Here is a 15,720-nt window from a genome sequence, read left to right as displayed (position 1 = left end):
GTTTCCAGTTTCCTTGACAGCAGCAGCTACTCTGCTCAATCTGGCTGGACCCACACTGGGATGTTCTTTCCAGCCATGACCCTTTCTGGGCCCTCTTGATGCCCAAGAATAGGGCCAAGCCCTCTAGGTCTTTATCTGATGCCCATGGTGGGTCTCAAACCACTTTCACACCATCCTCGTCTAGGAAGATTTGGCTCCCTTGATGGTCCTGCTTGTCGTTACTGTCTCCTCCTTCTCCTTCTCCCTCCTTCCCTGCTCCTCCCCACCCACCCATGGGACCATGACCACCACCTCCTCTTCCATCTCCTTCTTTTTGCAAAATGAGCTGTGCTTCATACAACTGAAGAAGGAACTTTAGGGCAGGATGGACTATGATTTCACAGGTGAGTATAGAGCCCTTTGGAACATTAAGGACAGTGGAAACACAGTGCATCGCCTCGTGACACTGTAGGGACATCATGACCTACAATGAGACACTGAGGATGCTGCAGGGGTCTACGCAGTCTATTGACTCAATCAGGACTCGCTCAGCCGGAACTGGGTTCTTCACTGCATGCTAACAGGACCCTCCAAAAGTCTCAACTGTAGATGTGATTAATTCAAAAATTTGCTTTTGATCAGATAAAATAGGAATTTGCTTGCAGAAACTGTCTCAGGCAACTTCAAAAACACTTAAAATGAAAGTCTGCTTTTCATGATAAAACATTTCCTTTCACTATTTTTTTTTTCCTCCAATGAAGTCATCACCTGCTAGATATTTCATCAAGAAAACTATCCTTCTTTTTTCACGCAGTCCTTAGCCAACAACAACTTCTGAAAGCTTTATTTTGTCTGAGCCCCAGGAAAACCTATGAGGTCATCTTTTTTGGTGCCCATTTTAAAGAAGAGAAAGGAGAGGCTCAAAGCAGTGGAGCGACTTGCTGAAAGCCAAGTAGCTCACTGGATATGGACAGAAATGAGACTCAAATCCAAGTCTTCCAACCACAAATTAAGCACATTTTTCTACTATGGCATTCTGCCTTTCAACACCATGCGTGGAATCAAAATCAACAGATTTAGATCAAAATATCTTGGGAATAGCAAAGATCTGAGAAAACACACACGACTTGCATGCAGGTGCTGCCTCTGGTTCAGCTTACATAAGCGGTCACTCAGTCAAAACCCCCCACCACTCCCTTCTCCCACCTTCTCCTCCAACTCTGCCGGGATGGAACAGCTAAGCTGGGAGCTGCAGAGAGGGTCCCCAGCAGGCCCTCTCCACAGAAGTGGCTAATGATCTGGAAAAGCTCCTAAGCCTAGAAAACCCGAAGAGGCCTTTTTCAACATGAACAAATAGCAGCTAAAGGAAAAACAGAGCCAGCCTGCAGTGCACAGCACTCTGTGGGAAGCGAAATTGCATCTGGTGGATACTTTTGTTGTTTCCCTGTTCTTTTTCTCTTGACTTCTGTTACCAGTCTTGAACGCCAACACTTCTCTGGACTCCTCTGCAGATTCCCCCACATGCCATGCCTGAACCCAATCCAGTTCTACCACTGGCCAAATCCAGAGATGAACGTAAGCTAACAGCCACCTAACTTCACTGAGGACCAACCCAGAGGTTGATGGTTTACTGCGAGTATCTCACACACAGACAGCCAAGTGAAACATCCGAGCCAGCAATTTATAGATGCGATAGATGTGAGCAACAGACCATTTATCATAATTCAGCACTGCTCCCATTTTTTCTCCAGGAGTCTCTTCAAGTGCTATAAATTATAGAAAAACAATACTATACAAGCCAAACTTAATAAATATCTGATTTCCCAAACTTGACAATGAGAGAATACCATCAGTCTTTTTTTTTTTTTTTTTTTTGGCAGGGGTGTTGGAAAGAGAACACTATGCCCTTATGAAAAGGGGGTCGATGTGAACAATAACCCTTTCTCTACTCCTTCGTTTTATGTAAGTGTCTACATTGTAAGTCAGGAAGGAAACAGTTGGGGAAGGTTATAGATTCTTGTCAAACAAAACAGGTGCCCTGACACATAAATTTTCAGTGTTCCTGAAAGGTTCATAATTAAAAAATGAATCCAAGAGGATTTACTGTGAATTACACACAGAGAGAAGAAAATTAATAGGATGCCTTTTTTACACCCTGCATTAACTACATAAAGAGAAGCTGACTGTTGCCCAATTCTCCCCATCCTTCTATTTTGCAGGTGGTGAAAGGAGACTGTCAGGAGTTTCATGATAGCAATGGCAAGCACCTCATGGTAATCCTTTCTCTGGTCATATTCAGTCTTGTCCCTATTGTATAAAGAAGATGACTGCAACATGACACAGCTCCAAACACACAGGGTCAATAGGCAGATGTCATTCACAATGGATAGCTTCTCTCCAAATACTGAGCAGATTAATTTCTCAACAATAGATTTCAAAGGAGGGAACTTATATTTGACGTAATGATTTGTAAAAATCCCTCTGCTCTACGAGACCCTCCCTCCATAGAATTTGATTTCATGAGCGCACACTTCAGCAAAGACTTTTTTACCTTTGTTAAGATACATCTCATCTATGATTTCATTAATATCATAATTAATAACTGACACAGAAAGCAGCACATCACAGACGTGTGAACCAAAAACGAAGAAATGCAAGCTAATTTGAAGCAAACAGTCTAAATTATTTTGATCTGTTGGCCTTCTCTGATTTTTTTTTAATGATCTAATTCTTGTCTTGTTCAACAAGCCTATTTAATTACCATGAGACCCAGGTGAGTGGGAAGATGTTTGGTTTAAAAGAAATCAGCCCAACAAAGAAGAGCCCCTGTTCTTTCGGCAAGAACAACAGATAACATGAGCAAAGTGTAAAATAGGGAAAAGTGTGCGTACAGCGCCTCCCCAGGCCTGTGCGGGTGTCCCTTTCTTTGTATCAATTCTTTTTACCCCAGGGCACCAAAGCCTTCATTCTGACCAAGCTCTCTCCATGAATCCCTGCCACTCCCCCAAATGTCCCCAAATTAGTCATGCTGATTTATTTCTCCTTCTTGCTCTTATGAGTTTGAGTAAACTCCGGGAGTTGGTGATGGACAAGGAGGCCTGGCGTGCTGCAGTCCATGAGGTCGCAAAGAGTGGGACACGACTGAGCGACTGAACTGACTAAAACTTGCTCTCAAACCCTGTCAGAGCGGTTGACTTCAACCTGGTGGGGGAAGGAACTTACAAAGACTGACTAAACTAGTCAGTGACTCAAGGGCCTCCAGGGGAATATGAGCTGAAAAAGATACCTGCTTCCCCAAAGGGCTTTTTAGGTGTGGTGACTTTAGGATAGCAAAGGAAGAGATATGGGAGACTTCAAGCGTGTTAAGAAGGACCGTGAAGCCTAGAGGAAGTGGAATACTTGGGCAGCTCACTTCAATCCTAACAGCCCCGCTTCCACACAGGTGGCAGACAAGGCTGGTGGAAGCCCACGCTTCCACTTGCTTTATTTGCCTTCTGTTCTCCCAAATCTTCCCAATGCAAAGCTTGCATGGAGAGAGTAGGACTCAGCTGGCATGCAGGATGACGTTCTCTGCATTCCTGCTCTGGGGTCTTGACAACAGGCAAGTCTTGTTTTAGAGAGTGGTTGCTCATCCTGGGGTCAGACTCCCCAGTGTTCTTGGGAGATAATTTTCTCTTCCCTCAGGTAGGTTAAGTTGGGGGTAAAAAGGGCTTCTTCGAAACACCGTGTTACCACTGCTCAAAAAGTCAGGAATTCCTAGGAACTGCCTTTCACAGCAGTTTACAAAACACAAATTCTCAATCTCTCCGTTCATGTCTCTCTTTCTCTCTCTTGCATGTGTATGTGGGTGCACACACATGCTAATTTCAGAGTTTATACTTTTTTTCTGAGCAATGTATTAGCTTGACAACCACTCAGGAGTAGCAGCAAGGCACTTCTGGTTGTTTCCACAATTAACACCCACACTCGAAGAATGCAGCTCTGCCCACAGATGACCCTGGCCAGAGCCCATCTCTGGGCAAATGTGTCCTCTCTTGCTCACGCCCACTTGATTGTGTTTTTCCTCGCCCCTGGGATTCACCCTGCCTTCACGTCCTCTTCACACCTGTCATTGCTTTCACTGGTTCTCTTCTCCAAGGGGCACTGCAAGGCGGAATGAAATCTTTTGCTTCCCCTCCAACCTTTTCCGCTCTTAGTAATGGCCCTTACATTCCTTTCTTTCTGAGTAATTTTCTCTAGTACAAGGAAACAGACTGTGTTTAATAAACAAATCCATGTTTGACAGATAGTGAAAACCACATAGAATTATCTAGTAGGCATCTGTGGCTTCATTTTCCTGATGCAGCTACGTCAGTGTCCAAAGCAAGAGGCTGGATTTTGTCAAGTTCTTTGACCTTCTCTCCACTATAGTAAGGAACCTTCCCTTTCCTCTGCCTACTCTGACATCAGATTTTAATCACATGTTCTTTATATCTCTCTGAGGATGTTTGCCCAGTCTAGGGCAGTGGTCACCAACGTACAATCTGCAGCCTGTTCTTATAGGCACATTTTTATTGGAGTACCATCACATACACTTTCTGTCTCTGGCAGACACCAGAGATATTGCACCAGTGAATAAAAGATGATTTGAAATGACTACACCAATGAAGGGGTCCCATGCTCCAGAAGGCCAGAGATATGTCAGGTCCATTCTAGAATGGTGTGGCTTCTTCACATCATAGGGTCTCTTTTTCTTTTCTTGAAAAATGCCAGATGGCATTTCCTAACCCAACCTCTGAAGGAGAATCTGTTGGAATTTCCCAGAATGTTTAAGCAATGAGAACATCATGGGAATAAGTTCACAATGCCCAAGGGAGCTCTACACATTCTGATGTAAAATTTCTTGTATGTTTCTTTTAAAAAAGAGTCAAAATGGAATGCTTTGGTTCTCCCTAGAAGTTCCCAGGATCCTCATATCCGTTTTATAAAAACGCTGCCAATTCCAAGTAAACTACCAGAAAATAAGAAAATGTTTCTCCTGAAAGTGGAACTGCTTTACAAAACACAAATGGGAAGAAATGGATAAACCCGTAGCACATTATTGGACTCGAAAAGGATGCACATGGCTGTGCCAAATCATATTTTTCTTAGTAAGTCACACTGAATAAAAAAAAGAAGATAAATCACTGTGAAAATGCAAGTGAACTGGTAATAATAGCCCAGTTATAGCTGCCATGAAATAGTCATTAAGTTATATGCAGCATAAATCTCACAGTTTTGTAAATTATGGTGGTTCTTAGAGGCCAAATAAAGATAAACTGTACTAACTATGGCTGTGTTTCTCTGTGCTCCTTGGTGTGGCTTTTTAAAAGGCTTGAGCTCAGGCTCAGAGTACCATATGGTCTCTGAAGCATCTGAGGAAGTGCTAAAGGTTCACGGCTCTCTTCAAGACCCCTCTTCTGCATTTTGAAGCCGATTGTTTCTAACCAGTGCTTCTCTGCCTTTTGGTTTGTTCTGGCTCACCCTGAGATCAGATAGGCTTCCAGCTCAAGCCTTTTCCTTCCAGCTCAAGCCTTTTCCTTCCAGCTGCTTTTCTTTCCAAGGGCTGCTGAAAGAGCAGGTGCTGGAGAGGAGCAGTTTCCAGGGCTGAGCTTGCTGTACGGTTCTAGCCAGCCACCACCACCCCAGAGCCCAGCAATGAAATCTCACCCACGTGCCTCAGTAGATGTGCGCGTTAGCAAAACTCACATTCAAAGATTACCAAGAAACGTCCCTTTTCCTCCTTTTTTGGAGGTGGTGATAATCCCCAGTTGCCTTTTCTTCTTAACTGCTTTATCCCCCCTGCTATTTAAACTGAATTCTTATTGCTCCAAATTAAATCCATTCTTTCTAGCCTTGTCATTGCTAACTAATGAGAGCAATTCCTCTCTTTGCTCTTGGTGGCTGCACTTTGGGTACTTATGGATGAGAATCATATCCTTCTCTAGCCTACTTTCCTAACTGCAGACTCACAGGTGATAAAATGGGTTAATTGTTGCTATAAAAATATTTTCTATCCTCATAACGAAGTAATTTTTTCCTCCAAATCATTTTAATTTCTTTGAATTGCACTGGGTTCTTAATGATCTGCAGTGAGTGAGGGTGCAGTCTTATTGGGTTTACATATACAAGCAAACCGTCGGATACATACAACGCACGCATACACCAACTCCTGGCCATTGCATTGCTTCTGTTTGCCCCATCCACTGTGGCCTCAGTTTTTACCATCTGTTCTTCACATCTCGACAAGAAAGCCTGTGGGCTTGGGCAGAGGTTGCCCAAGCACAGCCTGCAGTCTGTTTTTATAAATATACTTTTATGGCAATATAATCACGCACATTTCTTTAATGATGGATTGGCCGTGGCTGCTTTCACATTAACAATGGCAGAGTTGAGTAGCTATGTCAGAGACTGCATGACCCAAAAAGCCCCAAATATTCTATTTGGCCCTTCACAGAGCAGTCCCCAACCTTTTTGGCACCAGGGACCAGTTTTGTGGAAGACAATTTCTCCATGGAGTGGGGTGGGGGTGGTTTCAGGGTGATTCAAAGGCACTACATTCGTTGTGCACTTTATTTCTGACCTAATACTGCTGCTTATCTGCAGGAGGTACCAGTCCCTGGCACGGAGGTTGGGGACCCCTTCTTTGGAGACAACCTTGGCTGACTGCCAAACGGAGGAGATCACTGACACTCAAGATGGCCTTGCCACTTGCACCAGGCTGATGAACTGTACCTGGTCAGTCTCTTATTCCACCTAAGTGGAATAGGGGTTAGGGTTAGGGTTAGTGAAGTCACTCAGTCATGTCCGACTCTTTGCGACCCCATGGACTGTGGCCCACCAGGCTTCTCCATCCATTGAATTTACCAGGCAAGAGGACTGCAGTGGGTTGCCATTTCCTTCTCCAATTTGCACCTAAGTGGTCTGCTAAATGTCTCACGGCCAAGCCACCCAGTAGGGGAGGGAGTCTGGACAGGACGCGTTTTATATTTTCTATTCCCGAGGCACCCTCTGGGCATCACGTTCACATCCAAGGGGGGAAAATGAGGCTTAACACACAGCACCCCTTAGGTGTGGCTCCAGCACAGAGGAAAGGATATAAACGCGTGCTCCGGTGTCGCGTCAGCCTAGAATGTTCCACGGCAGTTATCTGGCTCACTCACTCAGACCAGCAGGAAGACAAGAGAATCCGGGCCCCAGCCCGGTACTCACGATGTGAAGCTGGAGGAAGTCGCCGAGGCCCGGGGCGCTGTCGATGCGCACCAGGATGCCGTCCTTCACGGTTGTGCTGAAGCCCACGGCCAGGCGGTCGGAGCGTGTGCTGGGCCTGTCGTTGGCCGGCCAGGTGTACAGGATGAGGCCTCCACTCTTCCCGAAGATGTACGTGGCGCCAGCTGCGAAAGCAAGGAGAGAAGGAGCATGAGGACCCTGCAGGGCTCCTCGCCAGCTGCGGTTACCCTGCCGAGACTCTGCACAGGGAGCCGTGGAGCACGACGGCCTTCACGTGCCCAGATGCAGAGACCAAGAGGGATGCAATGCAGGGGCTCAGAAGATGCTGTCACTCCAAATTAAAGAGGCAGGCGAAATGAGTTATCACAAAGCAGATGCTGGCGAGAGATGGTCCTCGCGTCTCCAGGTCCTGCTGAACAAGGGCAGAGGTTGGATAGCACGCCATGTCTGAGAGCTCTCCTACCTTGGGAGAGCTATTTCATCTTCCATTTCAGCCAGGACAGCACAAGAAAGGAACCTTCAGCCACCCTCTCAGAAAAGAAAGCCTGAGAAAACCGAGTTACGTGACAACGCATTTGTCTATTTTACTCTTATGTTGCCATATAAAAAGGTGATAAATATTAATTGCAGAGGCCTTTAAAAAATTAACTCTATATTTTTCCCCCTGCTGTGACAGAATACCAGTAAACCAGATGTTTCTGACTCCTTTCCAAACTAAATTTCGAAAAGAAGATACAGGAGACACGGAAAAAAAAAAAAATCAGTTGAATGAATTTTGATCATGACAAGCAGCATTCACTATGACTAGTGGATTCAGTGGTGTTTTTAATGTTTACTTGTGTTTTAGCTTTATAATTTATAAACCCAAGGGTCAGTAAGACTATATTAATTTAAAAATAGGAAAAAAGAGGAAGAAAAACAGGGAAAATACTTACATCTCATACATTTCAAAGGTCTAGTTTTAAAAACAAGTTTTAAAATCTGCATTTGGGAAAAAGTATGCAGATTTGGTAGCCAAAACAGCTATATCATTGTAGTTTTCACGGCTATATGTATGTTACCCATAGTGAGTAATTCCATATGTCATTCATCTCAAAGTTCAGAGGACATTCGGCACCAGATTTTCTTGTGAGTTTCCCATTGATCATAGTCCAATCCTTGAAACTGTTTTAAAGCAACATGAGACAAGCATTCCTATATCTCTCGAATTTTCTAAAAATCCCCAGCATGGGTCTACATTTAGTTTACACAGAATATTGGGTTGAATTATGTTGTTTGAAGAAGAAATGAGTTATGCAGCCTGTTCAGAAATAACAGAGTAAGCTGCTATGAGGCTAGAGTTAGGAGTATATGTCATATCTTATCCCTTTCTAAAGCTTTAAGCCACATTGTATTCTGAGGCATATAGAATTTAATTTGTCCTCTTTGAAAGGTCACTATTCTAGTTGTTCCAGTATGCTCAGTTTGGGTATTACATGTAGCATAACATTATTTTCCTTTTATGAATTTCTCAATTCTTAGGGGATGGGAGTCTGAAAAATCCCTCCACATTCATCTGGAGATTTGAGGATTGTGGTATGGAAAGTTTATGTTTAATTCTACACGCACAACAATGTTTGCTCCTTATTATCCACAAACGCCCTCAAAGCCTCTTAAAATTAGAAACATGGATGTAATGATTTACCCTTAATATCTCTCCATCTGTGAAACACTTAAATAGTTTCCTTTCTGTAGATGATTACAAATATCACCACTGTTCCCTTTGTTCTTTATTTGGAAAACTGAAGGTTACTCAGGAATTATTGTATAGAATCACCAAAAATGCAAATTAGCCTGTGACATTTTTGTGACCATTTATAAAATCTTACCCTATTCAGTCCTAAATATATAGTGGATTCTGCTACAGGAATAAATGCATAGTCTATCAGGAAATAAGTTTGTCACTACAAAAAGAAGAAGTAAAAAACTGATAACAGCAGCAACATATACATGGTACATTACAATCTGCAAAAGATTTTTCAAATTCATTAGCTGGATCTTCACAAAAATAGTCCTATGAAATAGTTCATTGATTAACATTGTTTGGAAGTATAGACCCAAAGATCAGACTTAAATAATTGACACCCTCTTTAAGTCTACACTTGGACTCTACCGCCTCCCAAATCCTAGCTTTACCAAATACCAATCACAGCTTAATATCATTCTATAAAAAACTATACCAAGGATATAAAGTTGACTGTACTTCATTTTTTCCACATCTTCTCATTAGAATGAAGCAGAATAAAAAAGAAAAAAAGCCATAGTACACAAATCTAACATTTTTTCAAAAGTTAGTCTGGCTTTCTGACTATATATATAACTTTAGAAACTTTCTACACTGCTTATATTTTCAACCACTGTCCTATTCAGTAATTCTCAATATATAGAATACAAAGAGGAAGAGTATTTTAAAAGATAAAAACACAACTTCTTATATATAGTGGCTAGAAGGTCACCATGACTACACTTTTTAAAATAAAGAATGACATTATACAATGACAATATTAGGATAAGTAGATATAATGTATTATTTCAGTTATTTTTATTGCTTCTGATGTTCTGAATTTAGGGTGTCACTATGTTGGATAATTCTAACTTTACAGGTGAAAAGGGCATGAAAGGTACAAAGTCCTTGGGCGCATGCGTGCGTGCTCAGTTGTGTCCGGCTCTGTGTGACCCTATGAACTGTCCATAAATATCCATACAGTCCATAAATACCAATAACCTCAGATATGCAGATAACATCACCCTTATGGGAGAAAGCAAATAGGAACTAAAGAGCCTCTTGATGAAAGTCAAAGAGGAGATTGAAAAAGCTGGCTTAAAACTCAACATTCAAAACACTAAGATCATGGCATCCAGTCCCATCACTTCATGGCAAATAGATGGAGAAACAATGGAAACGGTGACAGACTTTCTTCTCTTGGGCTCCCAAATCACTGCAGATGGTGACTGCAGCCATGAAATTAAAAGATCCTTGCTCCTTGGAAGGAAAGCTATGACCAACCTAGACAGCATATTAAAAAGCAGAGACATTACTTTGCCAACAAAGATCCATGTAGTCAAAGCTATGGTTTTTTCCAGTAGTCATGTATGGATGTGAGAGCTGGACCATAAAGAACATCGAGCACCGAAGAATTGATGCTTTTGAACTGTGGTGTTGGAGAAGATTCTTGAGAGTCCCTTGGACTGCAAGGAGATCAAACCAGTCAATCCTAAAGGAAATCAACCCTGAATATTCATTGGGAATACTGATGTTGAAGCTGAAGCTCTGATTCTGCCCTCGTCTCCCCTCCACAGGCCATCTTGCTCACCCAGGGGACGTAACGTCTGTAAAGAAATTCCTGGAGGCCAAGAGCTCCAGGAGGAGAAGGGGAGGGTAAATAACAGAGGAAAAAAGTATGAAAAACAAAATCTCGGCATTACAGAAGGGGCCACAAGGGAATACAAGGTAAGGGATATAGATTTTAGAAATAGCCCTGCAATGTATTTATTTCATAGATGGTTTATTATATCTATTTTGTGTACTCTGAAATTTTTGAAATAAACACCTAAATCGGCGATGAAGTCACCTTAAATAAAACAAACCTGAAGGAACTGAACATTAAGAGAGAAATTGCATCTGTTTTAAAGAACATACTTCATCTTTGGCAAAGAAATGATCAGATTTACTGCTCAGCTAACTGAGAAACTGACAATACCGCCTGAGTCAAGTATACCATCAGGGAGATCCAAGCCCCATTTTGCTCGGCCACACAAAGGCCCTCTCCATATGGGGCTGTTTATTTCTCTTTCTTAAAAAATGAGTAAAACCAACGGGCATGGAGAACACAGGGGCAACATTTCAGAGCATATCCCTCAATTAGAGATAAAGTATACTCTGCTCTCATGGGAAATAGATGGGGAAACAGTGGAAACAGTGTCAGACTTTATTTTTCTGGGCTCCAAAATCACTGCAGATGGTGACTGCAGCCATGAAATTAAAAGACGCTTACTCCTCGGAAGGAAAGTTATGACCTACCTAGATAGCATATTCAAAAGCAGAGACATTACTTTGCCAACAAAGGTTCGTCTAGTCAAGGCTGTGATTTTTCCTGTGGTCATGTATGGATGTGAGAGTTGGACTGTGAAGAAGGCTGAGCGCCGAAGAATTGATGCTTTTGAACTGTGGTGTTGGAGAAGACTCTTGAGAGTCCCTTGGACTGCAAGGAGATCCAACCAGTCCATTCTGAAGGAGATCAGCCCTGGGATTTCTTTGGAAGGAATGATGCTAAAGCTGAAACTCCAGTACTTTGGCCACCTCATGCGAAGAGTTGACTCATTGGAAAAGACTCTGATGCTGGGAGGGATTGGGGGCAGGAGGAGAAGGGGACGACAGAGGATGAGACGGCTGGATGGCATCACTGACTCGGTGGACATGAGTCTCAGTGAACTCCGGGAGTTGGTGATGGACAGGGAAGCCTGGCATGCTGCGATTCATGGGTCGCAAAGAGTCGGACACGACTGAGTGACTGATCTGATCTGATCTGATCTGATAGTCTGCTCTATACGTTGAAATTGATCTAAAACTAAAGCTTCCAGGGATGCACTTAAATTTCCTTTTGCTTAAAAGTATTCCCGTAAGTTCATTGTTCTTTCTTGGGGGCAATTCTTTCTTTCACAAACCTTTGGTAGTGCTTTATGATGCTATTTATGATGCTCATGTTAATCCTAATATTAATAATTATACTCACTGTAGGGATGAGTCATTTCTCACACATTATAGTCTGCAGTACAACAGTTCAGATTCCTGTGATTGTCCCTTTAGGAACCGCTGCTGTGTTAGTTTGTCAGGGCCGCCCTGACAGTGGCTGTGGCCTTGCCCCTCACTGTGCCATCCTGTGGTCTGCGCTCTTTACTCAGTGTCCTGCTTTCTTCTTTCTAAGGATACCCGCCCACCCGAATGACCTCAGTTTAACTGAATTACCTCTTTAGAGACTCTGTCTCCAATTACAGTTAAATTCTGAGGGGTTATGACTGGGGGGGTTACGACTTAAATATATAACTTTTGAGGGGACATAACTCAGCTCATAAGGGTCATTAATCCAGTTTTAAAGATGAGAAATGCTATATAAAGAATGAGGTTAAAAAAAATCTTGCCCAAAATCTAAAGAAATCAGGAATTTAATCCAGATCTATCTAACTTAACGAATATATCTCCCTTAAATTTACCTATGTAACTGCATGGGGATAGAGATAATGAGAGAGAGAAGAAAGACAATGTTTGCTAACATGTAGCAAAAAATAAACAGCAAGCAAGACAGAAATTCAATTCCCACACGATGGAAATGACAGTAGAGGGCTGACTGTTCTGATCATTTTATCTGAGTTACATAACAATGGTAATATGAAGTTGTTCTCTATCAAGTATATAAAAAGGTCAGACAATAACCTACTCCTGATGAATTACACACCATCCTCATAAAACTCTAAATTATGAAGGGTAGACTCTATAATGAGCCTTATTTCAGAAATTAACTACAGCCAACTTAATTTAACTTTATAACCAAGCTAGTATCTCATATAGCAAAACAAAATAAGTACTAGGAAATTGCACAGCATTTAGGTTTAAGAAAATAAATATTGTTTTATTGCTAAACAAAAAGAAAACCCAGAATCCTCTGTACCATGAGCTCCTGAAGGACAGGGTTGTTTAATTTTTCTCTCTATCAACACTGAATGCTCAGGAAATAAATGATGCTGAGTTAATCAATAAAACTTGGCTCACCTATACTTTCCTATCTTCACACTGTCATTCAGGCATCTGCCCATGAATCCATCTCAGCTTTTTGTCACTTCATCTCAGTGTAGAAATATTTTATAAATACTCATCAATTAGGGTTCACAACATCCCCTACGATGGAATAGCTTCCAATTTATAAAAGAAATCTAACTGTGAAGACATTTGAATGATTTTTCTTTGGTGAATTTTTGGCAGGCTCTGATAGGGAAATCACGCCCACTTTTAGTCATTCTGATTTACGTTACCCTTCAATTCCTAAATTACACTGAAAACTGTTTTTAGTACATATATTTCATATATATACTTATATATGTATATATATAGAAATACTTCTTAGATTTAACAAGAGTACACCCTAGAAAAGCAAAGTAACATATCTAAGAACAGCAATGCTATCATTCTATTTTATAGAGCATTAACTAAGTACAAAGATTTTATATACATTTGTCCTTAGGCAAAATATAAATGAATGAAAAGAAAAATAAAAATGATCATTTTATAATAACTCATCAGCCTTTTCCATAGCAGTTTTTTGGAAACTCATTCCTTCTGATGACATCTCATGGGATGTAGTTAGAATAAAAGGGGAGTTCGGAGTGCATTTATCTGCCTCCTTTTCCTTCTTTTGTTCCACAGCTTTGAATGTTCTCTAATAAGAACAGCCAAGGGATTCTAAGTACTGAATATTCTGTGAGAAAGAAATACAGATGAAGAGTAATTGTTTGTTTCCAGTGCTTTGATTTAAATTCTTGATTAGGTACTTCGTACTTTCAAGGGGTCAGGGACTATAAACAGATGACTTCGGAGTATTTATAGTTCTAATTCATAAAATATTGTTTTCTCAAAAAAGTTGGCTAATGTTTTTAAAAGTAATGACTGAAGTATCCATGAGATATATCTCTTAATCACAGAACTGATGTCAGAGTTAGGCAAAAGAAAGAAATTTCAGTTATTAAAATCCCTTCTCTATATCTATCATGATCACTTAAGATCATGTATCTATCATGATCACTTAAGATTGTGCCTAGGTGCCCAATGATTAAGAAAGTGATGATACCATCCCTGCCCACATATGGTAACCATCTAAAAGTAAAGGGATTCACCAACATTATTGTACCTGTAGGAAACTTTCATTTTTCTTTATGCCTAGCACATCTTCCTCATTTATCTTAAAAATTAAGCCCTTCCATGTGGACATAACTATTTTCTCCCATACCAATCATATGATTTGAATGGTAAGTGTCAAGCCCTTAACAGGTTCTGCCTTTTAGATACAGCTGATTAGCTAAGGTATGGTAAATTAACACGAATTAGACCAATCAGAGAATATCATTGCATTTTTTTTTTTTGGAACCTGGATCCAGAGGAGCACCCTTCAGTCCCTCCTTGATGATAAAGTTATGCCATAAGAAGCACACAGCTGCCATGGCCCCATTTCCTACAATGGGAAAGAGGTTGTGAGAAAAGAAACACTGGCTCAAAAAGTGAAGGCAATTGTTGAGTTGGGAATTAGACAAAGAAAGTCTTATTGTTTGAGCACTTGATTTTGATGGTCCATATTGTGAAGCTGTGCCTTGGTATTTCTTATATGAAACTCTCAGCTGCTAGCTTCTTGAGTCTAAGCGAGTTCAAACTTGGTGGCTCAGTTGGTAAAGAATCTGCCTGAAATGCAGTAGACCTCCTGTAATGTAGAAGACCCGGGTTCAATCCCTAGGTTGGGAATATCCCGTGGAGAAGGAAATGGCAACCCACTCCAGTATTCTTGCCTGGGAAATCCCGTGGACAGAGGAGCCTGGCAGGTTACAGCCTTTGGGGTCTGAAAAGAGTCAGATAGTACTTAGCAACTGAACCACAAACCACAGTTCAAATTTTGCTTCTTTTACAACTAGAAAAGTCCTGGATAGTAAAGAACTTTTGGTAACTATCTCAGTACCAGGAACATGTAGGGGCACAATAAAAGACTTATAAATGAATTGGCAAAGAACGGTCAAGATGAGAAGCTGATACATTACCAAGGAATCTAAATATCATCTATCGAAGGAGCCCATTCAGTAACTCACATACATTTTAAGTTGGAACACTTGTAAAACTGATCATATTCTTGTTGACAAAGAAATCCTTAATGATTTCCATAATTAGGTTGTATAACTCAAAAACTCCAATGAATAGAATATTAGAATATTAATAAAAGAGACTGCTTTATATCAAGTCCTATAAGCTACAAATAAAGCTTTACTCAGAAGAAAATGTCTTAGATAATAATAAAGGAAATGAACAGAAATTAACTGAACTTTTAACTTAAGGCACTATTACAAAACCAAATAAAACTAATAGCTCAGATGTGATGATTAATAAAAGTTGAAATTTGCCCAATGTATTTTGAAAATAACAGTTAAAAAGCCCAAAGCTTGCACTTTAAAATGTCAGAGAAAGTGTATAAGCCCCTGAAACACCATAAATAAGAAAAACTCAAAGAAAAAAAAATAGAATAGCATAAATTATAAAGGGAATATAATCATAGCTCTAGAAAATGTTAAAAATATAAAAGACCATTTTGAACAACTTTAGAGAAAGATTTGAAAACCACAGGAAATTAATCATTTCTAGGAAAAATAATTTTCCAAAGAGTTCTAAGAAAAATTAGAAACACTCAATACACTAAATGACCACAG

The 15,720-nt window shown here is 40.8% G+C and overlaps 1 protein-coding gene across 14 annotated transcripts in view; it reads right to left on the bottom strand.

Annotated features, from left to right (window-relative positions):
* NRXN3 (neurexin 3) overlaps positions 1–15,720 on the bottom strand; it is a 1,810,124-nt gene that overhangs the window by 409,118 nt on the left and 1,385,286 nt on the right. For all 14 annotated transcript variants that reach the window (XM_070797936.1, XM_070797932.1, XM_070797934.1 and 11 more), the window contains one exon: positions 7,210–7,391. In XM_070797936.1, coding sequence (XP_070654037.1) covers positions 7,210–7,391 — 182 coding nt within the window. The remainder of the gene's footprint in view (positions 1–7,209; positions 7,392–15,720) is intronic.

The sequence above is a fragment of the Bos indicus genome, chromosome 10 (genome assembly GCF_029378745.1).
Source record: "Bos indicus isolate NIAB-ARS_2022 breed Sahiwal x Tharparkar chromosome 10, NIAB-ARS_B.indTharparkar_mat_pri_1.0, whole genome shotgun sequence".
In the NCBI taxonomy this organism is placed as follows: domain Eukaryota; kingdom Metazoa; phylum Chordata; class Mammalia; order Artiodactyla; family Bovidae; genus Bos; species Bos indicus.
This window is presented reverse-complemented; position numbering and strand designations above follow the sequence as displayed.